This window comes from Nomascus leucogenys, chromosome 4, assembly GCF_006542625.1.
Source record: "Nomascus leucogenys isolate Asia chromosome 4, Asia_NLE_v1, whole genome shotgun sequence".
NCBI classification, from domain to species: domain Eukaryota; kingdom Metazoa; phylum Chordata; class Mammalia; order Primates; family Hylobatidae; genus Nomascus; species Nomascus leucogenys.
This window is the reverse complement of record NC_044384.1, coordinates 83,545,598-83,571,443: the sequence shown is the minus strand read 5'-3', so window position 1 is coordinate 83,571,443 and position 25,846 is coordinate 83,545,598. Positions and strand designations below refer to the sequence as shown.

The 25,846-nt window shown below is 51.8% G+C and overlaps 1 protein-coding gene across 2 annotated transcripts; it reads right to left on the bottom strand.

Moving 5' to 3' along the window:
- Window positions 1–7,030: 7,030 nt before the first annotated feature.
- NAA40 (N(alpha)-acetyltransferase 40, NatD catalytic subunit) lies at window positions 7,031–25,197 on the bottom strand. 2 transcript variants are annotated; one of them, XR_004029679.1, is made up of 9 exons: window positions 24,951–25,197; window positions 17,783–17,878; window positions 16,689–16,741; window positions 12,029–12,124; window positions 11,797–11,955; window positions 11,523–11,606; window positions 10,296–10,373; window positions 8,417–10,007; window positions 7,031–7,983 (listed from the first exon to the last, which is right to left on the bottom strand). XR_004029679.1 is itself a non-coding variant. In XM_003274144.4 (8 exons), the coding sequence occupies exons 1-8, from the start codon at window positions 24,954–24,956 to the stop codon at window positions 9,866–9,868; spliced, it is 714 nt and encodes a 237-aa protein (XP_003274192.1). In that variant the 5' UTR covers window positions 24,957–25,197; the 3' UTR covers window positions 7,031–9,865. The 2 variants fall into 2 exon arrangements, 1 of the variants encoding a protein (XP_003274192.1); XM_003274144.4 differs by having other exon boundaries at window positions 7,031–10,007.
- Window positions 25,198–25,846: the final 649 nt, after the last annotated feature.

Here is a 25,846-nt window from a genome sequence, read left to right as displayed (position 1 = left end):
CAATAAAAATAGACAAAAAGCAGAGAAAAATAATATGCCATATGATCTTGTTTTGCTAAAGACAAATAGAGAAATAGATATGCATGTAAAAATCTAGGGCACATACAAATTGTGACCAATAGTGTTCTCTAGATAGTGGCAGGAAAGTAGGTGATTTCTGGTCTTTCTCTACTGTATTTCCAAGATTCCATATAAGGCAATTCTTGTTTTCTTTTTCTTGGAGATGGGGTCTCGCTCGGTCGCCCAGGCTGCAGTGCAGTAGCAAGATCTCAGCTCACTGCAACCTCTGCCTCCTGGGTTCAAGCAATTCTCCTGCCTCAGCCTCCTGAGCAGCTGGGACTATAGGCGCCTGCCACCATACCTGGCTAATTTTTTATTTTTAGTAGAGATGAGGTCTCGCTATGTTGCCCAGGCTGGTCTCGAACTCCTAATCTCAAATGATCCTCCCACCTGGGCAGAGTATATATTTTTGTATCACAAAAACATTTCTGGGCCGGGCACGGTGGCTCACGCTTGTAATCCCAGCACTTTGGGAGGCCGAGGCGGGCGGATCATGAGGTCAGGAGATCGAGACCACGGTGAAACCCCGTCTCTACTAAAAATACAAAAAAATTAGCCGGGCGTGGTGGCGGGCACCTGTAGTCCCAGCTACTCGGAGAGGCTGAGGCAGGAGAATGGTGTGAACCCGGGAGGCGGAGCTTGCAGTGAGCCAAGATTGCGCCACGGCACTCCAGCCTGGGCGACAGAGCGAGACTCCGTCTCAAAAAAAAAAAAAAAAAAAAAAAAATTGTATATTACAATAATACACTTTTTTGTATATATTTTGTAATATATTACAAAAAAAGTTTGTATTTTAGAAGAGACAGGGTTTTACCACTTTGCCCAGCCTGGTCTTGAACTCCTGAGCTCAAGCATTCCACCCGCTTCTGCCTCTCAAAGTGCTGGGATTACAGGTGAGAGCCACCATGCCCAGCCTAGGGCAATTCTTACTGCTTAAAAGCAAGCAAGCCCGGGTGCAGTAGCTCATGCCTGTGATCTCAGCACTGTGGGAGGCCGAGGTGGGCAGATCACCTGAGGTCAGGAGTTCGAGACCAGCCTGGCCAACATGGTGAAACCCCATCTCTACCACAAATACAAAACTAGCTGGGCGTGGTGGCACACACCTGTAGTCCCAGTTACTCGGGAGACTGAGGCAGGAGAATCCCTTGAACCCAGGAGGCAGAGGTTGCAGTGAGCCGAGATCGCACCACTGCCCTCCAAGCTGGGCGACAGAGCAAGACTCCATCTCAAAATAATAAAATAAACTAGCAAGGAGAGGGGGGTTTGTTGGTCCAATGAGGGAGGTGTGCCCCATGTAGTGACAGGCTCTCTGACAGGAACCTTCCACAGGACAGGGACTCCCTCTATCACCCTGGACAGCTGCTGTGCTGCCTGCAAAGATGGGGAGCTCAGTTCCCCCGCGTGGGACTGCCCCCACGCTCCGATTGCTTTGCTAGGGAGTCCCTCCCTACTAAGGGGTAAGGCCTAAGTCTCTTGAGCCCTTGGTCTCTCTGATCCCCGGGCTCAACCTGTTCCCTCCTGAGTGGGGCACTAGGAATAGATCTCAAGCCTTGGGGATGGGTAGGGGAGCTGGTCCAGGCCTCCTGTCACTGACTGTCATACCAGGTGCCCCACCCCAGAGGCAGCCCCCAGACCCACTGCTTACACATGGCCTGGAAAAACACTGGGTCTCCCCAGCCCAGGCCTGGCCCTCTCTCCATGAAAGGCTCTGGTCCAGCAGCGGCTCTTGTCCAAATATGGAACTGCGAGGCCTGGGGAGGGGGCTACACCCCAGTCCTGAGGGGCCAGCAGGTAAGAATCCTCAGCTGCCCCTCCTCTGCACACTTTCTAGAGCTTGCCACCTCCCAAAGCATCTGATCTAGAGCTGGTAAGAACCTGAGTTTTGGGTCTCCAGTTTCCCTACCTGGCCTGGTCTCTCCTCCTGGCACATCAGGTGGGTGCCTGGCACTGAGCCCTGGGGCTGGCCAGAGGGAGGGCTGCAGGGTGAGGGTGCAAAGAAGCCAGCCCTGTGCTCTCAGATGGCAGCTGGGGCCTCTTCATCTGCCTGTGGGGAATGACTCTTGGGGTGATGGCAGCAGCAGGAGATGCTAGTGAAGCTGCAGGAAGGGCCCAGTGCCCAGAGGTGGAGGGTGAACAAGGGCCTTGGGGAAGGAGATACAGGCCTAACACTGGGGTGCTGGGTACCTTGAGAATGTACCTTTCCCTCCGTGGGCCTTAGCTTCCCCATCTGAAATGGGGGCGCTAATGCAAAGTCCAGGAGAAGATGGAGGGAGAGACGGCATCACTGGAAGAGCTAGTTTGGGAAACCTAACCAGGCAACGGTCAAGGGAAGGGGCGGGACAGAGACAAGGGTCCCAGAGGAGCGTTTGCTCTTCCTGGGGCACAGCTGTTGCCAGGCGTCCAGGGGGCAGGCCCAGACACAGTGGTCAGGGGCAGGGTTGGGGGTGGAGGGGTTGCTCTCTAGGCAGGCACAGCTGTCCTGGCTGGGGCACCCCAGGGTTCCAGCAGCGGGAGGGAAGGGTGCAAGCTGAGGGCTGGGTGGGCCTGCTGACAGCCTGTGGTGGTTAACCCCTTCCGGAACGCAGCCCACAGCCAGTGGCCCTGTGTGATGAGGGCGAGATCACCGTGTTTGCACCCATGTGGGACTGCAGCTCCAACTTGGTGAAGACTGGCTTCTCAAGCCACATTTCCCTCCATCATGGGCTGGCCCCCAGCCTCGCCCCTACCAGGCTGTGAACCACATCCAGGCCCCTCTGCCTTCTGAGCCCCTAGCCTGGGCTCATAGCTCCAATACCCATGGGCCTCTTGCCTCTAGACCCCTGATCAGCTTAGGGCAGGTCCCCACTCCTTTTCACATTCCTGGACACCAGTCTCACTGCCAGGACCCTCAGAGGGCCCTAGCCTGAGTGCCCCATCCCTGGACCCCTCCAGCCACATACCCCACCTTTCCCCATCCCACATATCCAACATTCAGGAGAGGGGCCGCCACAGGAGTGGTCCCCCCACAGCTCCCACATGTGACACCCCTGTGTGGCCCACCTGCCGGGCATCGAGCTAGGCACGGGGGCAGTTCCACCACATGACCAACTTCAAGGGCGTGTGCTGCCCCATGCCATCCACAGTGCCTGCACTTGGCGGCTTGAGACTTCACTATGATCCTCAGTGGACGTGGGTGCCTAGTCCTTTGTCACCACTGAGGGGCTAGGGCCAGGGAGCCGGACAGGAGCCACTAGTGTCCAGGCCACCTGTCAGCCTCACCTGCTGCAACAGAGCCATGCTGTATCAGAGCATGGTGCAGGGCCTGGCTTTCAACAGCCAGATCAGCCACAGCTGGCTCTCACCCTGCTCCCGATCTCCCAGCTGTGGCCTACCAAGCCCTGCTCTGAGTTAAACAGCCTCCACCCCTTAGGGGGCTCCCAGCCTGGTCCCATTTCTCAGGGCCTCCTCCCTCCAGCACTGGGGTGGCCTGCACTAAGCACCAGCACCACATGATGTGACCTCAGCTCCAGCCCTGCCAGTCCGTAGGGACTACTAAATGTTCACCTTTAATAGAATTAACACTCCACAGCAGGGCCGGGCTTGGGAGCTCACGCCTGTAATCCCAGCACTTTGGGAGGCCGAGGTGGGTGGATCACCTGAGCTCAGGAGTTTGAGACTAGCCTGGCTAACATGGTGAAACCATGTCTCTACTAAAAATACAAAAATTAGCTGGGTGTGATGGCGTGTGCCTATAGTCTCAACTACTCAGGAGGCTGAAGTGGGAGGATCACTTGAGCCCAGGAGGTTGAGGCTGCAATGAGCTGATTGTGCCACCGCACTCCAGCCTGGGCGACAGAGATCTTGTCTCAAAAAAAAAAAAAGCCCACAGCAGACTCCTAAAGCCCCAGTACAGGTTTGAAGGTTCTCTTTGCTCACTTCAGCATAGTAGGAATCCAGGAACGTAGACGGAATCACAGAAACCAACGTCCTGTCCAGGGCAGCACTGCATAATACCCTGGCATTGCAGGCCAGAAGCAGGAGACACCACCCTTGTCCCCAGCACCAGGAATAGCAAGGTGGGGTGGGAGGGGCCTCTGGGGCCCATAGCTCCCACTCAGGAAGAAGCTGGGCCTCTCACAGCCACCGTGGGGCAGGGCAGCATAGGGAGGGAAAGGACCTAAGTCAGGCACACAGCTGTGGGTGTCCTTGGCTTGCTCCTGTCTTTTCTTTCCCAAGCTGCAGGTTACCTAACTGTGAAATGGGGATAACACCTCCTACGCTGTGTTCAAATCTTGGCTCTGCCATTTACTACTGGGCCCATGAGCAAGTTACTTCTCACTCTCAATTTATCTTTTTGAGAGAGTCCTGCTTTGTCGCCCAGGCTGGAGTGCAGTGGGGCGATCTCGGCTCACTGCAGCCTCTGCTTTCCAAGTAGCTGCGATTACAAGCACACATCACCACAATAAGCTAATTTTTTTTTCTTTTTTTGAGATGGAGTCTCACTTCTTCGCCCAGGCTGGAGTACAATGGCACAATCTCGGCTCACTGCAACCTCCGCCTCCCGGGTTCAAGCGATTCTCCATGTGCCACCACGCCTGGCTAATTTTTGTATTTTTAGTAGAGACAGGGTTTCACCATGTTGGCCAGGATGGTCTCGATCTTTTCACCTCGTGATCCACCTGCCTCAGCCTCCCAAAGTGCTGGGATTACAGGTGTGAGCCACTGCGTCCGACCTAATTTTTTGAGACAGAGTCTCACTCTGTCACCAGGCTAGAGCGCAATGGCGTGATCTCAGCTCACTGCAACCTCCGCCTCCCAGGTTCAAGCGATTCTCCTGCCTCAGCCTCCCAAGTAGCTGGGATTACAGGCATGCGCCACCATGCCCAGCTAATTTTTATGTTTTTAGTAAAGATGGGATTTCACCCTGTTGGCCAGGATGGTCTCGATCTCTTGACCTCGTGATCCACCCGCCTCAGCCTCCCAAAGTGCTGGGATTACAGGAGTGAGCCACCGCGCCCAGCCTAATTTTTTTATTTTTAGTAGAGACGGGGCTTCACCATGTTGCCCAGGTTGGTCTCGAACTCCTGGCCTCAAGTGATCTGCCTGCCTAGGCCTCCCAAAGTGCTGAGATTACAGGCGTAAGACACAATGACTGCAATTTTTTTTTTTTTTTTTTTAAGAACAGGATCTTGTTTGCTCTGTCACTCAGGCTGGAGTGCAGTGGCACAATCATGGCTCACTGCAGCCTCAGACTCCTAGGCTCAGGCAATCCTCCCATCTCAGCCTCTCAAGTAGCTGGGATTATAGGTGCCTGCCACCAGGCCCAACTAATCAAAAAATATTTTTTTTTAGAGACAGGGTCTCACTATGTTGCCCAGCCTGGTCTCAAACTCCTGGCCTAAAGCAATCCTCCCACCTCAGCTTCCCAAAGTGCTCGGGCTATAGGTGTGAGCCATGGCGCTGGCGATTTATCCTTAGATTGGGAGTAACACCACCACATTAGTTCACCAGGCTCGGCAGCAACACATCCCCTCTCCCCAGACCCCGTCTGTCCTCAGGGGTATAGAACAACCTCTGTTGCACTTGGGGAGGGAATATTCTAGCCAAAACTAGAAAAGCCTGCCCCCTAGTTTGAACTACCTTCAAAGCCAGCAGCAGAAACCATCTGGTGAGTGGCATCCCTCCCCCTGGGGACATAGTCCCTTTCAGTCCAGCCCAGGCTCTGGACTGTCTACTGCTCAGCAGTGGTGCCTCTTGCTCCGCCTGCCCGCCGAAGCTGTGGCAGCAGCATGGGGCAGCCCCAGGAGTCACACCACACCTCACTGAAGCAGCCGCTGTGGAGGGCCCAGGCCATTGTGAAGATGGAAGAGGAGGAATGGGTGCAGACCTCAACTCTCCCTGCACTCAGCCGGCAGGGATGAAGGAATGGCCCCAAGCTCTCCAACTGTGGCCATTTACCCTTCAGCAAGGGGATGATCATTCCAAGAAGTTTCTGCCTGGGATGAAAACACAGCCTTTAAGGAACAAATAACTTGAGGGGCAGAATTCTGTCACATGGGAAACTGGCCGTGTGATTCGCCAGGCAAATTGCTCTCCCTTCCCAAGGGCTATGCTGCCTTTCTTTGGGCCTCAAAGATAAGACAGCTGCACAAACTACCCGCGGGTGTGCCCCCGCCCACAGGGGAGAGGCCACAACATGCCACGGCTGGGACCCACGGAACAGGTATGACCCCGGCTCCTCTTTCCCCAGATGCTTGCTCTGCCAGGGCATGAACACTCCATGTGGATCAGGGTCTCCCGCTCCCCGTTCCAGCAGATGCAGACCACCAGGCAGAGTACAATGGGGCGGCCCCTCCACCGTCCACAGAAAGTACCAAGCTCCAGCTCCCCCAGGTCAGGGCTGGCAGGAGCCCTGCTTGGGGAACAACCTGCACAGCCCCATCTGTCACACTAGGGGGTCACAGTCTCCACCAGCTCATAACTCTCCTGCCCCAGCAGGCCTGACATGAGCTCCCCTTCCTTGGAGCCTTTGTCTTCTGTGAATGGATGGAAGAGGGCAGGAATCTTGAGACAAAGAATATTTTGAGTAACCCAATAAAGTCAAAGAGGAAAGAATCACTCTCGTCTATTCACCTCCCACACACAGGCACTGGAATTTACGTTTGGACACAGATTTCAAATGTCACAAGGCCTGGCTTGGGACTTTCTCTCCAGGATGCAAATCAGGCACCGTTCAGAACACCTTTGGCCTCTACTCAGAACTTCTGGGAAGTGGCACAAACACATACATTTGGTCTCTGTTCCCAGCTCTGGCTGCTTGCCCCGGACAGCCTGAATTTTTCTCTGGCATGGAGCTTTTTCACAGGGCAAGGCGTGGGGCTATCATAACCATGCACCTCCTGATGTTCGGGCCCAATGTTGGGACAGGCTGAGGGTCCAGAGCTTCCCAGATCCATGCTGCCCATGGTGCCCCAGCATCAGGAAGCCATCTCAGCAGCTGAACAAAGTGTCTTTTATTTGTGACATACAAATACAACCAATTCAAAAAGAGATCACTTTTTCCCTTTGATTCCAGTGATAACAAGCTGCTAAAGAAAAAAATATATATATATATATTATCAAGGAGTTTATCTTCCGAATTTCCTCTTAAAAAAAAAATTAAAAAGAACCATTCACATGTCCTATACATACTTGACACCAACAAAAATAACCTGAAACAGGGTGGATGTAACTAAAATTTTAAAAATCTTAAAAAAATCTTAACACGCTCCAAACAAACAAAACACAAAAAGCCTGGTACAAAAGGCCTGCTACGTTTCTCTGGTTTTTTTTTTTTTTTTGAGATGGAGTCTCGCTCTGTCGCCTAGGCTGGAGTGCAATGGCATGATCTCAGCTCACCACAACCTCCACCTCCTGGGTTCAAGCGAGTCTCCTGCCCCAGCCTCCCTAGCTGGGATTACAGGCCACAACCACGCCCGGCTAATTTTTGTATTTTTTAGTAGAGATGGGCTTTTGCCATGTTGACCGGGCTGGTCTTGAACTCCTGACCTCAGGTGACCCGCCTGCCTCAGCCTCCCAAAGTGCTGGGATTACAGGTGTAAGCCACCGCACCCAGCCATGCCAGCTGTTTCTCAAAACCAAGACCTGGAGGAAGTGGAGAAAGATGGATGTTTTGGAAATGAATGGGCTCAAGACCAACAAGAGTGACTGCGGGTCTCAGACAGTGCCTCTCCCACCCTAGTCCTGACCTCCTGAGGAACCCTTCAGGACATGGCCTGCAGAGACTGGGGTGAGCAGGGTATGGCACCAAGCACCTGTTAACCAGTTGGTGCCACGCATCCAGTGACTGGAAAGAGACAACGTACACTGAACTCACCTTACAAGGGATGAACACGGGGGGTTCCTTTTGGTCCCCTTGAGTGAGAGGTATCAGGAATCCATGATCTAAGACAATAAATATTTATCATCTGTGTCCTTTGAGAGACAGGGACCAGAGAAAAATCTCTTCCTAAACATGTTCCTGTGGTTTCATGATTCTTAGGAGTCCACCAAACCCCTCCAGCGATGTCAACTCTGCCTGGGATGAAACCCACCAGGAGCAAGCAGGGTGAGGCAGAGGCAGACTTATTCCAGTGTAAAGCTGCAAGGCCCTCTCTAAGGAGTTCCCAGTCCCACTGCTGCCCATCAAGAGCAGCGCAGAGTGCTCAGCAGAGGGGCCAGGCTGGGTGAGGGAGGCCCTGCGTACACAGGCTCCTGCACAAGCAGGAATCCAGGTGAGAAGCAAGGACCACTCTGGGGAGACCTGCCAGGACAGACTGCCAGAGTTGGGCAGAGGGTGGGATGTGAGCAGATGCTGAGGTCAGAGGGACCAACACACCTCCACGAGAGCAACTTCACGAAGGCTAGAACCTTTATGATACTCCCCACAGCAGAGCTCAGGAATATCCAAAGGGAGCTGTTAGGTGCTTTTTCTTTGATAAGGATTTGGTTTTTCTTCCCTGGAAGAGGAACAAGGCCTAGAGATCAGGATAAGCATTAGTTCTGAGCCTGCCTTTCTATCCTATGAGAGAAGAGGAAGGCTTTCTCCTTCCCCTGCTCCAGCCTGTTGCCACAGGGTGACACCAGAGAGAAAAGTAACTGTTGGCCACTGAGAGGCATTCCTGCTGCAGCCTGAGCTATGGCCCGGCTGGGCCATGGCAGTGGCACTAGTGCCTCACTGAGGCAGCAAGGGGCAAGCCTGAGGAGTGCAGGCAGAGGGGCCTGCTGCTGGCTGGGGGCTCTCTGAAGAGGGAGGGTGGCTGCGGGGAGGGGTGCCCTACCCTTAGAGAGCTATCAGCACCAAGATATGAAAATAAATGGAGTTAACTACATGAGGAACGAGAAGTCCTTCTGGGGAAGACGAGGGGCTCCCTGATGTTATTCTCCCCTTGAGACTAAGAACAGAGGTATTTGGGGTAGAGGTGAGAAGCAGAGGAGAAAGAACGGTGAGGGCTGGCAGGCAAGAACAAGCAGAACCTCTGGCTTTCTTCTATGAATCAAAAGCTCAAGTCACTGCCATGAGACCAGGAGGTTAAGCTTAGAATGCAGCAACATCCAGGAGCCTAGAGAAGCAATCATCCCCATGGCGGGTCCCACAGAACACCTCATTCCTGGTCCTTTCAGGCTCTCTCTGACAGCGATGGAGAGGCAGTCTTCCTCCCAGAGTCAGCTGGTCCCAACAAGAGCCCATTCCATGAATCCATAAAAACAGCTGGAAAGAGCTTTCTTCACTTCCCTGCATCTTGGCACAAAAGATCTTCCCACAGCCTCCGTAAGAGCATTCTATCTGCGAAAGTGTGAGTCTCTCTGAAGCCGCCCTCTATGCCCAGATCTTACACCCAGTGTGTTCCTCTTTGGGGATCAGCAAACCCCAGACCCAGGACTCCAGAACTTTCATACAGGTGGGCATAAACATCCCATTTGTCCAAGTGTGTATTTGTCAGGGGAGGGGAGGTTGCCCTGAATCTAGGAGCTGCAGAGGTGCGAGAACCTCCACTGCAGGCCCCAGGAGCCAAGTGAGGCGGCAGCCACTGTGGAGGATGAGCTTCACTGCCAGGCCCCACCCACTCTTCCCTCTCCCTTTCACTCCCTCCTAGCACTCTGGTCTCCTAGGAGAGGAGGAGCAGCTCATACCACTTCTCCCCAGGGTTCTGTGCTCTCAGGGTGCAGCCTGGCACGTGCAGGGCTGGGGAGGCCACAGCTCTGAGGACACCCAGTGAACGGTGAGACCAGGAAAGAGGAAAGGCCTTAGGAGAGAGCACTGTGACTTGAAAGTGGCTCTGAGGGTTCAGTGGCAGCAGCCACCACAGTGCCCACCCGCGTGGGAGTGATGGCTGTCCCCAAACTTGGTCCTCCGGCTCAGGATCTCATAGGAGCAATCCTCCCCACAGCAACCAGACATGCTGGGGGAAGAGTCATCAATTTCAAATCTGCAAGGCAGGCAGAAGAAAAGGGTTGGTGGCAGGCAGCTGAGTGCCTTCCTCCCTGGCCCAAGAACTCTTCTACCAGCCACACCGATGAGACCCTTAGGATGAGGGTGTAGGAGGTGGGCAGTGGACCAAGTCAGAGAGCACTGCCATACCATCTCCCTGAACCTGAACCCCCACGGACCACTGGACCATGAGCTCAGGCATCAGGATGAGTCGGGGCCAGGACCAGAAAAATGGCCCTGGGCAGGCCCACCTACCACCCAGAAGGGCCCACACCCAGCTCCTTACTGCAATGCTTCTCTGAAGAACTGGTAGGCACCATGATTGTGTTTAAATACCGTTAACATAACCTTCTTCATCTGTGTGCTGGAAGAAAGCAGAGCAAACGCCTTTTAGAAAGAGAAACATGGCTGGGCGTGGTGGCATGCACCTGTAATCCCAGCACTTTGGGGGGCAAAGGTGGGAGGATCATTTGAGCCCAGGAGTTAGAGACTAGCCTGGAAAACATAGTGGGACCCCATTTCTACAAAACATTTAAAAATTTAAAAAAATCAGCCCAGTATAGTGGCATGTGCCTTTAGTCCCAGCTACTCCAGAGGCTGAGGCCGGAGGATCACTTGAGCCTGGGAGGTAAAGGCTGCAGTGAGATATGATCACACCACTGCACTCCAGCCTGGGTGACAGAGTGAGACCCTGTCTCAAAAAAGAAAAGAAAAGAAAAGAAACAGAGACTAAGGTCATGCTTCCTTTCCTTTCTGTCTTTGTCTGTTACCTCCCTTTCACCCACACAAGTGTTCCTGAATTTGGCCTCTAGCCTCTAGAGGTCTTGGACCCCCACACGGCACTCACTGCTTCCCCCCATCACAGGCTGATCAGACTGCACAGGCATCAGCCCTGACCAGACTGGCTTTGTCCAGAGCAGGGATGTTTCCCACTTCCTCTCTGTAGCACCGTTACTTAGGTACAAAATGTGGCACAGATTAGGAACGCAAAAGATGCTCATTGGCCAGGTGTGGTGGCTCATGCCTGTAATCCCAGCACTTTGGGAGGCTGAGGTAGGCAGATCACCTGAGGTCAGGAGTTCGAGACCAGCCTCAACATGGAGAAACTCCGTCTCTACTAAAAATACAAAAATTAGCCGGGCATGGCAGTGCAAGCCTGTAATCCCAGCCACTCGGGAAGCTGAGGCAGAAGAATTGCTTAAACCCGGTAGGTGGAGGCTGCAGTGAGCCAAGATCGCGCCATTGCACTCCAGGCTGGGCAGTAAGAGTGAAACTCTGTCTCAAAAAAAAAAAAAAAAAAAAAAAAAGATGTTCGCTGCACTGAGCTAAACAAACAAAATCTGGAGTCATAACAAGGCAGGGAGCGTCTTACTGAGAGGGTTCTAAGACAGCTTTCTCCCAAAACACGCCTATGAGCCTCCTCCTCCAACGAGGCTCAAAGAATGGCAAGTGCCTCAGCGACAGCTCCTTCCAACTGAGTGCTATATGGGCCTCCTAAGAAGGAAGGCCTTACCTGTTGGCCATGAGCTGCAGGATCTGTATGAGGAACTTCCCCAGGCCTTTCCGCCGCACCTTGCTTTCCAACTGCACTTCATAGCTAGGTGAAGAAAGCAGAGAGGTGAGCGTGCAGGATGGGACATGAAGAGGCTGTAAGGTCTGGCAGAGGAGCTTGCAGTCCTTGGCAGCTCATAGACCTAGATAGGTCCAGGGGCTTTGTCACCTGGCTGGAGTGCCTGGACCATCACCAGGGTCTCTCTCCCCTACCTCCCCCAAGCCATGGCTCCTACCAGTACAAGACTTCATCCCCACACTCCACGTCAAACCGGAAGTGAGAAAAGGCAACAGGGACGGAGCTGTTTTCCCACGCGATGAGGTACCAGGCTCGGTCATCTGTCATTTCCTCCCGTTTCTCTCGGTCCTTCCAGCCCCATTCGCTCTGCTCATACCTGGGGAATTTGGGAGCAGTCAGACGAGAAAGCTGGGAGAGGAACTAGGCTCCCCTGGTCGGGACCCGCTTACATGGTTTGCATATTCGTTTTGGTCAGGTCGAAGGCCCAATCCACGGTGGCTGGCTCCAGTCCAGACACTCGCTTACATTCAATGGAGACATTCAACCTGAGAAGAGGACAGGACGTGTACGGAATTGGTTACAGCACTCCTGCCAGGGCACTGCTGTTCCTCCCTCAAAATCACAGGGAGGAGGGCCCAGTCTCAGTTACTGTAGAGAGAAAAGCCAACCCTGTATCTGCCCCAGCATGACTAGAGAAGGTGCAGGAACAAAGTCTTTCAGGCTGAGATTAACAACTGTGGCCACACGGCCCACCTCCCAACCACAAGGCCCATTTCCTGCCTCCCCAAGCTGTCCTAATCTGCCTCGGCACTTTGTAAACTTCTTTTCCCTCTCTGCTCTCTCTTTATTCTTTTTCTACATTTTCTGTCTCTTCTGTACTTTGTTATAAACACTCATGTCTTCCGTTATTTAGTTCCTGCCCTTAGGCATTTTTCCTGTTGCTGTAATTTCTGAACTGACTCCTCACTGGGCTCCCATGGGACCCCATTCCTCTTATCTACCAATCACGCCTTCAAAACCACTGGGTGACCCTAGGTCCTTCAAGAAGACTACAGCTCAACACACCCCACCCCACCCCAGGACTCCTGCCTGCCTCATCTGAGCAGGGGGGATACTCTCAGCTGATCAACAGATTGAGGCAGGAATGGTGGCTCACACCTGTAATCCCAGCACTTTGGGATGCCCAGGCATACGGATCACCTGAGGTCAGGAGTTCGAGACTAGCCTGACCAACACGGTGAAATCCCGTCTGTACTAAAACTACAAAAAAATTAGCTGGGCATGGTGGTGGGTGCCTGTAATCCCAGCTACTTGGGAGGCTGAGGCAGGAGAATCGCTTGAACCTGGGAGGCAGAGGTTGCAGTGAGCCAAGATCATGCCATTGCACTACAGCCTGGGCAATGAGAGCGAAACTCTGTCTCCAAACAAACAAAAAAAATGGGTGAAGCAGGCTTCAGCCCAACACTGTTTTTTTAAACCCTCAAATGCCGTTAAGTGTTAAGGTATCTGTTTCTAAATGAAATTTAAGTAAAAAACAGTTAAACTCCTTGACTGATCTGTGAAATCACATTCCCTAGATAGCACTACATTCTGAAAGGACTCTTTATAAAGGACTCTAAGCCTTTAAAGAGCTCCCGTATCAGTATCTTCCAGTGACCTTTGATACAACCCCCAGAGGATGTGCCCCCAGAGGATGTGCCCACTGGAATCCCATCACCTCTACTGACTGGAACACCACACTCAGCCTTATAAATTCAGAACTTCCTGCCCCTGAAGCATCTTCCTTTATCAACCACTTAGCCATCACAGCAGCCCAAACACAGCACTGCATCTGTCTTAACTATAAAATGTCCAAAGCCCACCTGCAGGTACAAATTCTCCATTAAAGTACATGAAAGTAAGATCACAACCACAGGAGCCACACAAAATTCAAGGCACCAGAGGAACCCAGAGTTGGCTGGCAATGCCTGTTTTGGAGCTATCCCACATTTCTGGAAGTCAATGGGAATATGGAATATGAAAACACTATGAGGCCGGGCACAGTGGCTCATGCCTGTGATCCCAACACTTTGGGAGGCCGAGGCGGGCAGATCACAATGTCAGGAGATGGAGACCATCCTGGCTAACACGGTGAAACCTCATCTCTACTAAAAATACAAAAAATTAGCCAAGCGTGGTGGTGGGCACCTGTAGTCCCAGCTACTCGGGAGGCTGAGGCAGGATAATGGCATGAATCTGGGAGGCTGAGCTTGCAGTGAGCCGAGATGGCGCCACTGCACTCCAGCCTGGGTGACAGAGCGAGACTCCATCTCAAAAAATAAAAAATAAAAAAAACTTGCAAGTTTGGCATCATCATCCTATTTGACAGGTAAGAAAATGAGGCTTGAGGAATATGAGTGACTTCTCCAAGTAGAGTTAGTAAGAAGCCCAGCTACAATTCAATCCCCCAGCACAGAGAAACCAGAGCCCCTGTTTATCCCCAAGCCAAGACGTTACATTCTGGAAGCACAACTCATCAACAGCATCTCAGGTAAGGCAGATTACGCTTCCTATTTTAGAAACCAAAACGACAAAAAAACGTGAGGGAGCCTTCACTCCAGAGCCTGTAGTTAACTGGATCAGTAATAATAACAACAAACACAGTGAGGGTTGAAAATCTACCTATTGGGTACAATGATTACTATTTGGGTGATGGGTACACTAGATGCCCAACCCCACCACTATACAATATATCTGCACATGTACCCCGCGAATTTAAAATAAAATAAAATTTTAAAATACAATAATAGCAAACATTTATCTAGCTTTTATTATGCTGCAGGAACACTTCACATCTTACCCTCCTGACAACTCCATGAGAAAGGTACTATTATTAGCACCATTTTTGGTTTTTGGGTTTTTGTTTTGTTTTGAGACAGGATCTTGCTGTCACCCAGGCTAGAGTGCAATGCTGCTACCATGGCTCACTGAAGCCTGCATCTCCCAGGCTCAAGCAATTCTCCCACATCAGCCTTCTCAGTAGCTGGGACTACAGGCATGTGCCACCATGCCTAGCTAATTAAAAAAAAAATTTTTTTGTAGAGACAGGGTCTTCCTATGTCTCCAGGACTGGTCTTGCACCCCTGGGCACAAATGATCCTCCCAAACTCAGCCTCCCAAAGTGCTGGGATTACAGGTATGAGCCACCACACCTGGCCCAGGCCCATTTTTAACTAGAAAATTGAGGAACAGAAAGGTTAAGTAATTTGTTCAGGGTCAGCTGGGCACAGCACTTTAGGAGGCCGAGGTGGGAGGATCACTTGAGGACAGCAGTTTGAGACCAGCCTGGGCAACATAGGTGAGACCCCTTCTCTATCAAAAAACATTTTTTTTTTTTTTTTTTTTGAGATGGAGTTTCGCTCTGTCTCCCAGGCTGGAGTGCAGTGGCGCAATCTTGGCTCACTGCAAGCTCTGCCTCCCGGGTTCACGCCATTCTCCTGCCTCAGCCTCCCGAGTAGCTGGGACTACAGGCGCCCGCCACCACGCCTGGCTAATTTTTTATATTTTTAGTAGAGACAGGGTTTTACCGTGTTAGCCAGGATGGTCTCGATCTCCTGACCTCGTGATCCGCCCGCCTCGGCCTCCCAAAGTACTGAGATTACAGGCATGAGCCACCACGCCCGGCAAATATTTTTCTTTTTGAAGAAAAAGAAAAGTAATGTGTTCAGGGCCAAATAGCCAGTAATTGGCTTTTAACAATTATACTGTATACTCAGGAAAAGAGAACTAGATTGGAAATTAAAAGCCCCTCAGCTGTCAGGGGAAACTCCATAAACTCAGAAAGCTCATTTGACTCTCTGAGCCTCAGTTTCCCATGCATTAAATGTGAGTGTCAGCCTAGATAATTTTCCAAGTTTGTTTCAGCTCAATGATTCTTTGCAGAGAGAATAATCAGTGCTGAAGAGACATCAGGGCGGGTGTGGTGGCTCACACCTGTAATCCCAGCACTTTGGGAGGCTGAGGCAGGTGGGTCAGTTGAGGTCAGGAGTTCAAGACCAGACTGGCCAACATGGTGAAACCCCGTCTCTACTAAAAATACAAAAATTAGCTGGGCGCAGTGGCTCACACCTGTAATCCCAACACTTTGGGAGGCTGAGACAGGTGGATCACGAAGTCAGGAGTTCAAGACCAGCCTGGCCAAGATGGTGAAACCCTGACTCTACTAAAAATACAAAAATTAGCTGGACGTGGTGGCGGGCGCCTGTAATCCTAGCTATTTGAGAGGCTGAGACAGAGAATTGCTTGAACCTGGGAGGCAGAGGTTGCAGTGAGCCGAGATCGCACCACTGCACTCCAGTCTAAGCGACAGAGCGAGATTCCGTCTCAAAAAAAAAAACAAAAAAACCCACAAAAATTAGTGAGGTGTGGTGGCACGCACCTATAATCCCACGTACTTGGGAGGCTGAGGCAGGAGAATCGGCTGAACCCAGAAGGCGGAGATTGCAGTGAGCCGAGATTGCGTCACTGCACTCCAGCCTGGGTGACTGAGCAAGACTCCGTCTCAAAAAATAAAAGAAAAATTTATCTAAAGAGACATCAGTCTGAGATTAAGTGCAATCTTTGCTCATTTATGGATTCTTCTGCCACCCTACCTGGGGGATTTTATATCAACAGAGGGCACGAGTCAGTTTCTGCTTTTTTTTTGTTTTGTTTTGTTTTGTTTTGTTTTGAGATGGAGTTTCACTCGTTACCCAAGCTGGAGTGCAATGGTGCTATCTCGGCTCACTGCAACCTCTGCCCCCTGGGTTCAAGCGATTCTCCTGCCTCAGCCTCCCGAGTAGCTGGGATTACAGGCGCTCGCCACCATGCCCAGCTAATTTTTTGTATTTTTAGTAGAAATGGGGTTTCACTATGTTAGCCAGGCTGGTCTCGAACTCCTGACCTCAGGTGATCCACCCACCTTGGTCTCCCAAAGTGCTGGGATTACAGGCGTGAGCCACTGCGCCCAGCCCTGTTTTTTCGTAAATATGAAGAACAATGAGAAAATGTGTGTCTCAGGAAGCTTACTCTGGAAAGGGAATTCCTGAAGACACTCAGAGACAGCAGTTGGTAATGCTCAGTGTGACTCACCCGTTTCTATCATATTTCTTGAACACTGGGAAAGCCTCCAGAGGGTCCCCGAGCTGTGGAGGGAAAGAAAAGAGGAATAGCACAGACAAGTGTGGCGGAGGCGCAGATCCTATCCCAAGAGCTGTTGTCTTGGAGTGGGATGCTGTGGGGACCCACAACGGGAGAATAACTTCAGACCCAGGTGCAGCTTCCCAAAACCCTCCATTTGCCTAGCTCTGAAGTCACATGTGCAAGGAAAGCTTTGGTGGGGAGGCCCAGGAGAGTTAAGTTTGGCATCACCTGACAGGGCAAGAGGAGACCTCATTAGCCTGTGGGCATACAACCTGCTCACAGCACAGCTAACCCAAAGAAGAGGCTACCTGATCTGCTGCACACTTCTTAAAAGAAGCCTCCACTGACTTCACCTGGTTACAACTCCAGATGGAAAATCAAGTCCCTGAGCCACATCCTTATAAATGAGTGTTTACTACGAGTGGGTTAAAAGAATGACCAAAAAATGGGACACTAAATAAAATAAAATAAATGGAGGCAGGGGATGGGCACTGTGGCTCACGCCTGTAATCCCAGCACTTTGGGAGGCCAAGGCAGGTGAAATGCTTAAGCTCAGGAGTTCAAGACCATCCTGGGCAATAAGGCCAAACTCCATCTCTACAAAAATTACCCGGGTGTGGTGGCGGGCACCTATAGTCCCAGCTAATTGAGAGGCTGAGGTGGGAGGATCACTTGGGCCCAGGCAGCAGAGGCTGCAAGGTTGAAGTGAGCCGAGATCGTGCCGCTGCATTCCAGCCTGGATGACAGAGACCCTGTCTCATACAAAAGAAAAAAAAATTATCTAGACCCTCCTCTATTCATAAGGAAGAAGATCCACAGGGAGGCAGCCGCTTCACTGGAATCCACATTTTCCCAAACACCTGGGCCAACTGCTGGCGCCAACTCCCAACACACAGGTATGAGCTCAGTTCCCTGCACAGCAAGGAGGCAGAGGCGGTGTGGGTGGGTAGTGTCACAATTCTGCCACAGGGTGGCGACAAAATAAGTCAAATTATAAACCAAGCTGAAGTCCCAGGAGGCAGGGACTGGGAAGGGAGAATCACCCTGTTGGCAGCGTCCACTTTGGCACAAACGGCATCCATGGCTGCTCGCTCCTCCAACCGCTTCTGCTTCTTCTCCTTGGCTTTGCTTGACTTTCTCTGCAACAGGGAAAAGCAATGTTAGCTGGAAGGGCTGTGGCCAAACACTGACTTTCCCTTTAAGGAACCGAAGGGGCCAGGCGCGGTGGCTCACGCTTGTAATCCCAGCACTTTGGGAGGCCGAGGTGGGCGGATCACGAGGTCAGGAGATCGAGACCATGGTGAAACCCCGTCTCTATTAAAAATACAAAAAAAATTAGCCGGGCGTGGTGGCGGGAGCCTGTAGTCCCAGCTACTCGGAGAGGCTGAGGCAGGAGAATGGTGTGAACCCAGGAGGCGGAGCTTGCAGTGAGCCGAGATCGTGCCACTGCACTCCAGCCTGGGTGACAGAGTGAGACTCCGTCTCAAAAAAAATAAAAAATAATAAAAAATAAAAATAAATAAATAAATAAATAAAATAAAAAGGAACCGAAGGGCCCTGCATCCACAGGCCTGGCCCAGCAGTGAGAAATTTCCCACCTCGGCTGCCACACATTTGGAGGGGCGGAAAGACCCAAGCAGGTCATTTTGTAGTGGGGAGTCCTCAGAGGTCACCAGACTTCTTAGCTTCCCTTCAGAAAGAGCACTGGCCGTCCTGACACAGACACTGTGGGAACCCAGCGAAACAGCTGACAATGCCTGCAGCAGGCCAGCCCCCAGCAGAAACTTAGTATATATTCACTCACCCGCTCCCTCCTAAGGAGGGAACACCCAACTTTAGACACACTGAAGACCTCTTCAGGGAGGAGACAGCATCTGAGGTAGCCACTGACGGCTGTTCCTAAGTATAACTTTATTCAAAGCCTTTCCAGTGTCCTCCAGCTTTGGGAGACAAAGATCTGGTTGGCCACAGCTCCTGTGGGAGCTGGGTCTCATTTCAAGAGGGGACCACCGTGTTCTGACTCAAAGACACAGAGCCATTCCCAGAAGCCCTGCTCAGTTAAGGCCAACGAGTGACGGGGCACACCCAGTGACAGGGCAGAGGGCAGGGGCCCAAGGGGTTCACCTCAGGACAGAGATGACACATGGCCAGCAAGACGAAGCTGCAGGCACGCAGTCAGCAGCGGGACAGCAGAGCAGCAGCAAGTGGGGATTCTCCTGGCATAGAGCAGCAAATGGCAAATTGCCCACAGCTGCTTCTAGATCAGGTCCTGTTTTGAGTCCGATGTGAGATTCTCTCAGGCCTAAGACCCGCTCACCCTATTGTGAAAAGCCAGGTAACACAGGGCAAGAGCCAGGCTCTGACACCTGGCAGGCCTCATCCAAAGCCTCCTTTTTTCTTTTTTTCTTTTTTTTTTTGAGATGGAGTCTCACTCTATTGCCCAAGCTGGAATGCAGTGGTGAGATCTCGGTTCACGGCAGCCTCTGCCTCCTGGGTTCAAGCGATTCTCCTGCCTCAGCCTCCCGAGTAGCTGGGATTACAGGCGCGCACCACCATGTCCAGCTAATTTTTGTATTTTTAAGTAGTGACGGGGTTTCACCAAGTTGGCCAGGCTGGTCACTAACTCCTGACCTCAAGTAATCCGCCTGCCTCAGCCTCACAAAGTGCTGGGATTACAGGCGTGAGCCACCGCTCCAGGGCTGTCCAAAGCCTCTTCCTGCTCTCCACCCCTCTGCAGTGCTAGGACGAGGCACAGCACTTCTCCAAGCCTCCCCTGGCTTGATGACTGAGGGTCCTTATGAGGGTTAATATGGTATGTGTTCAATAAAAGCCTATTCTCATTCTCTCTCCCCAGGACAACAAGAGAGCACAGGCATGCAGAGCGCATGCACCACTCAGCTGGTCCCCAGAAGGCACTCCAAAGGCACTGGTAAGTTGGCTCTGCTTTTTACCAACAGAGCAGCCTCTTTTGACACCTCCTCCCCCAACACCCCTCCTTTCCCTGAGCTCTCCGGAGAGGTCTGACAACCCCCAATTACATCTAGCCCTGACACGGACTGGCCCCAGGAAAGGACACTCAGAGCGATGAACCTTCTGCATGAGTTGAAAAACCAGCTGCTGGGGAAGTTCTCAGAATCAATTCTACCCACAATTTTCCAAGGAATGACACTCCTTACCTCCTACTTTAATCAACCAAGAAGCAAAGGAGTTCAGATACCAGGAACTCACAGGGATTGCTCTTATAGCCACAAACTCTACCAACACCAGCTATTAATTATCTCGTGGCTGAGTGCTGTGGAACACAGGCAAGATCTCATATCTTACCTCCCTAGAGGAAGGAACAAAATAGAGAATGGGCTGTCTTCATAAGGCTGGACTCCTGGGACAGAACTGGCCTCCCTCTACCATGGATAGGTTTACAGCATTCATCTTTTTCTCTGGAAATTTAGGTTTCAAGACAACACTGAGATAAGTCTTGCAAAGTACCTTTACAAACATTATGTTTCTTTTTTTTCTTTAGTTTTTTTTTTTTTTTTTAGAGATAGGAGGAGTCTCACTATGTTGCCCAGCCTGGTCTCAAACTCCTGGGCTCAAGCGATCCTCCTGTCTTGGCCTCCCAAAGTGCTGGGATTACAGGTGTGAGCCACCACACCCGGCCTAGGTTATGTGTTTCAATTATCAGGGCAGAAACTATCACTTCCCTTTACACAATAGGAAACTGAGGCTTGAAGAGACAATGTGACCATTCAGTTCTGCAGTGAATAAAGGGCAGAGGGGAGACTCAATCCCAGGGATGGGCTGCAGGTCATGTTTGTTCCACTGGCCACTGTTCCCTACTGAGGTGCCTATGTCCTGCATAGTGGACTTCCACTTGGTCATCAACAAAGATTCTTGCACCCTGCCACGATAAGGCCTGGGCTTCAGAAGCCCTCAGCAACCACTCGGCAACTCCTTTCTCATTGCCTGGCTGGTTTGGTTAACAGCGTGCCAACACAGTGCTGCTATAGTGCCTCTGCATTGAGGCAGAGGTGAGAGACAGAGAAGCCTCGGATGGAAGGTGTCCAGGGCTGCACCACAGGGCAGAAGAGCATGAGCTTTGGCGTCAATCAGATTGGGCCTATGCTCTTCCTGACACCCCCAGAATGACTTATGAAAGCAACTCCATCTCCATGAAGATGGGGGTGCAAATGCTGGGCTCTTGGAGCTGTAAGGGTAGGTTAGAAGCCAGCACGCCTTCAGAGCTGGTACAAGCTCCCTTACTCCACCCTATATGCTTGCTCTCTTATACAGGGCTCAGGGATCAAACGTGCTGGAGGGCAAGGGTAACGCCCAGAACCCAGAAAGCACTGAAGCCTGGGTTCCCTCCATCTCACTTCTAAGCATGAGCAGTAATTCCCAAGAACAAGCAGCAGGAGGGCCAGCCGGGCCTCTAGTAGATTTGTGGGCTCATTCATGTAGACCTGGCAATCCTCAGAGCAAGGCCTGGGGCTGCCATGGCCTGAGACTGCAGTAACTCAAGAACCTCTTACGAGCTCCACTGCCTGCCCACAGGGCAGAAGGCAGGGTGCAGCCAGCTGGGCCAGACAGGCAGAGAGGGGCTGCACTAGGAAAAGTGGTCTCCTACTGTTCCAATTAGCTTTGCCCCTGCCTTGTGGAGGTAAGGCTGTCCTACAGGGACGCAGGAAAATGCTCCTAATTAAAATGGATAATAAGCACAGTGAACAGTAAAGCTCATTGTGGTTAAGTGTCTTTTCCAAGGGAGCTTTGTATAAAAAAAGAGAGTATGGGATTTTGAATCAAAAGACCTGGATTTGATTTTCAGCTCCTTCACTTACTAGCTGTGTGACTTCAGGCAAGTTACTTAAGCTCTTTTCAGCAAGTTGCTCAAAATTTCTCTCAGTTTTCTTCTCCATAAAATGGGGCTTGCAATGCCTACACCAACAGTCGCAGGAGGGGACTTCTGTTTACAAAGACCTCTCTCAGATCTTCTGCCGGTGCTTTAATAAAGGTGATCTATTTTACTTTTCACAACCCAGCATGGTAGGTGTGACTACTTCTTTGATGAGAAACCTGAGGCACAGAGAGTTTATGGAACTTGCAGGGTCACAGAGCCAGTGAGGAGAGTTCTCAAAGCGGTCTCTTCCTCCCACTCCCTCCGACTCTCCCCATGAGATGAGGGTAGATCCACTTTATCTGGCTATGTTCACCCAGTGCTCACCAAACAGCAGATACTCAGTTCATGTCTGCTGAATGAATCATCCAAGATCCAAATCCACGTTTGAACCCTAAAGTCATGCTCCTTCCACCATGTCACAATTACATATATGGCATTGTTTGTTATAAAGTGTTACATAAATGTTTTCATGTGCAGTGTAAAACTCGTCCCCTTACTATTCCCATTGAAAAAGTAACTCCACACACAGTTCTACAACTGGAAGGGGTCATAAAGACAAATTAAAAAAAACACACCCAGGCTGGGCGCAGTGGCTCATGCCTATAACTCCAGCACTTTGGGAGGCCGAGGTGGGTGGATCACCTGAGGTCAGGAGTTCAAGACCAGCCTAGCCAACATGGTGAAACCCCATCTCTACTAAAAATCGAAAAAAGTAGCCAGGCATGGTGGTTGATACCTGTAATTCCAGCTATTCGGGAGGCTGAGGCAGGAGAATCACTTAGAACCTGGGAGGCAGAGATTGCAGTGAGCTGAGATTGTGCCACTACACTCCAGCCTGGGCAAAAAGAGCACAACTCCGTCTAAAAAAACAGGAAAAGAAAACAAAGGAAACATCCAGATGGGAGGAGGAGCCACTTTTCAGAAAAAGAATTTGGCATCTCTTAGATTTTCAGTGTCAATGTCTCTACCCCATATACTATCCAATATCCAAAAAGAACTTGTTTTTGGTGAAACGAGAAATATAAATTCTAATTCCTGAAAGATGACACACGTGTGGCAACTAGGACACGTGGGTGGCAACTGAAGACAAAGCGCTCCAACTGAAGCCTCACTCAGCCTGAGGCCAGGCTCCGCCACAGGGTGACTACAAGGAATGATGACTTCCCCAGCACCCACAGTTGTGGAATGAGGGTGATGAGATGGTTCCAGCTGTTTCAGGGAGGAGAATTCAAGTCTCTCTGTTATTGTGAATTTTAGGCCAGAAGAGACTTTGTAGGGTCTAATGTGAGAAACGTATCTGTAAAGTGTTAAGATTCAGGCCCTAAAGGAAGCAAGGATCGCAGAATCTCTGGGGCATACTTCTTTTTTCCTTCGCCCTGTCTTACGGTGTTGAGAGCCTGCTATTTCAACCCAACCAACGAGGAAGTGTTGAACTAGAACGGCATGTTACACTTTTTGTTTTCTGCTTAATCCGCAGTGGCTGCTTCTGGTTAGACAGTTACTAAGCGACACCAGGGACACAGGTTTCATTTAGTTTCAACAATGGCTGCGTCTAGGACCTTTCACCAAAATTTAGGTGAAATTTGCCTAAGGTCTCTAGACTTGGTTTTCTACATATGAAGTACGTAGTACCCAAAACTATTTGTTAAAACATGATGACTGTTCTGACACGGATTAGACAACTATTTTTGTCTAGTAAGTTGATTTGTTCAGTCGATAAATAGTGGAGTGAGGGGAAAAAAAAACTAGGTTAACAACAGTAGGGACAAACCCAATGGGTTAAAAATAGCACAATTCTATTTTAGATCAGTAAAGTGAAGGCTGAGGATACAGACAAAAATAACAGCCACTACTTAGGAGACACCTCCTTAGCAATCTACATCCATTATCTCACTTAATCTTCACTACTACCCTAAGGGTGAGGTATCAGCATCCCAATTTCAGAGGTGAGGAAATTCACACACATAAAGGCCAACTCACTGGCACACTATTATACCACCAGCAGCGAAGACGGGGCTGGAATTGAGGTACCTCGGGCTCCAAAGTCAGGGTTCCCTTAAGGTGATGGAAATTCCATGTAAATACTAATAAAGGCCTGTGTGGTGGCTCCCGCCTGTAATCCCAGCACTTTGGGAGGCCTAGGCGACTGGATCACGAGGTCAGGAGTTCGAGACCAGCCTGGCCAACATGGTGAAACCCTGTCTCTACTAAAAATACAAAAATTAGCTGGGCATGGTAGCGGGCGCCTGTAATCCCAGCTGCTGGGGAGGCTGAGGCAGGAGAACCGCTTGAACCCAGGAGGAGGATGCAGTGAGCCGAGATCGCGCCATTGCACTCCAGCTTCAGCGACAAGAGCAAAACTCCATAAAAAAAAAAAAAAAAAAACAGCCAATACTAGGAAAGGCGTTATCTTTTTAGGAGGGTGACTGATACTGCTGTAATTGAGACTTAGTACGGTGAACGCACAGAAACTTGCAAATAACTTCTGCCCTACCGTATATCCCGGGAAAGTAAACTAAAATGCACCTCCAGGCTGCCGGCACGGAACAGGTGGTCAATATCCATCCGCGGCTGGGCCGCCGCCGCCGCCTCCCGGCATCTTCCCCGCACACCTGCACAGCCCTCCGCTTGCAAAAACACCTGCACTACCAAAACGCCTAACAACCCAAGTGGTCATAAGAACCATTTCATTGCAACCAGGAGGCGTCGAAGGCAGGAAGGAGTCTATGGGAAAGGAAGGCTGTGTTTATCAGGAGCAGCAGGAACCTGGTGAAGAGGTTTCGAAAGAGTGTAGGGGAACCGGCTTCGCTGAGACTCGAGTAGCGGGAAGCGCAGTGGACTGGGATTTGGGAGACCCAAGGTGGGGTCTGACGCCCCCGCCAGTGTGACCTTGGCTAGAAGCCTTCTTTCCTCTGGGCTTCAATTCCCTCCAAGCCAGGGTTGACCTCGGATGTGAAAAGCGACGAAGCTGGTGACAGCCAGGTGATGAGTGACCCTGGGGGAGCAGGAGGCTAACCCCAGGGTCCCCGCGAGGGACGGGGGTGGAGAGGCCGGTAACGGGTCCGCGAGGCAGGAAGGGGCGGGCGTGACGCTGGGGGCGCCGAGGGGGTGGGGCCCCGGACAAGGGGCTCTTCAGAGGACTCCCGGGCTAGGCCTAGCGTAGGGACCCTTAGAATGGGGGAGTCAGGTCATGTGGGGGTCAGGGGTCACGTGAGGCTGGAGGGGGTCGGGGTCACGTGAGAGGTTTAAGAACAAAGGGGGCGAGGGTAGCGAAGAGCGCCCCTGGACCTCCCATCTCTTCTCTCTGCCTCACTCACCCCCATAGCGGCGGCGACAACGTTCAGCTTCTTCACACACTAGCTGGCAGGGAGGCGGCAACGGCGGCGGCTGTAACGGCGTCGGCGGCAGAGCGGCGGGCCCCGCACCACGCATGCGCCTCGCAGCTCCCCCGCGCGCCCTCGTACCGCGCCGGCGCAGAACTGGTGTAGGGGAGCGGGGAGCCGGCGCGCAGGTGGAGCGCCCGCTGGGATGGCCGAGGGTCTCCGACCAGGAGGAGGCGGGAGCGCGGAGGAGCGTCGCGCCGGGAATGACGTGCGGCCCGGGCCCGCCCCCTCGTAGGGCTGCGTCTGTAACTATGGTAACGGCGGCGCCAAGCATGGCTGCTCACCCAGGCCGTGAGCCGCACGCCGCTGGGGGCCGGGTGGTTGGCAGCACCTCCCCTGCGGCCAGCGACTCCTTGGCCCCGCGGGTAGCAGCCGGCGGCGCAACCACATTCCCAGGCGGCCAATCGCCTCTCGACCTCTGAAGTACCTGCCCCTCCAGAGCCCTAGCGCGCGTAGCGGAAGTCTTTGGAAACTTTCCCACCTTCCGGATCTTGACTCTTGAAATTCCTTTTCTAACCAGAGTCCTGTTATTCATTCATTCGTCTTCTAACCATTCATTCCCCCTCCATTCATTCACGTTCTCAATAAAAATTAACTCGCACCTACGCGGTGCTGAGCCCAGGGGGCACAGAGAGGAGCGAGGTGCCATCTCAGCGCCACACCTCAGGGTTTAGAGGGGAGACGGGCACGTAAGCACTGTTTAGGAAAGAGTGGATGGTGCTGTTAGCGTAAACACCAGGCATCCCGGACAGTTTTAATTTCAACCCATCCCCAGCACATCGGAGTGACCCAACGTGACCCGAATCCAAACCGCCGGGGGCGCTTCCGCA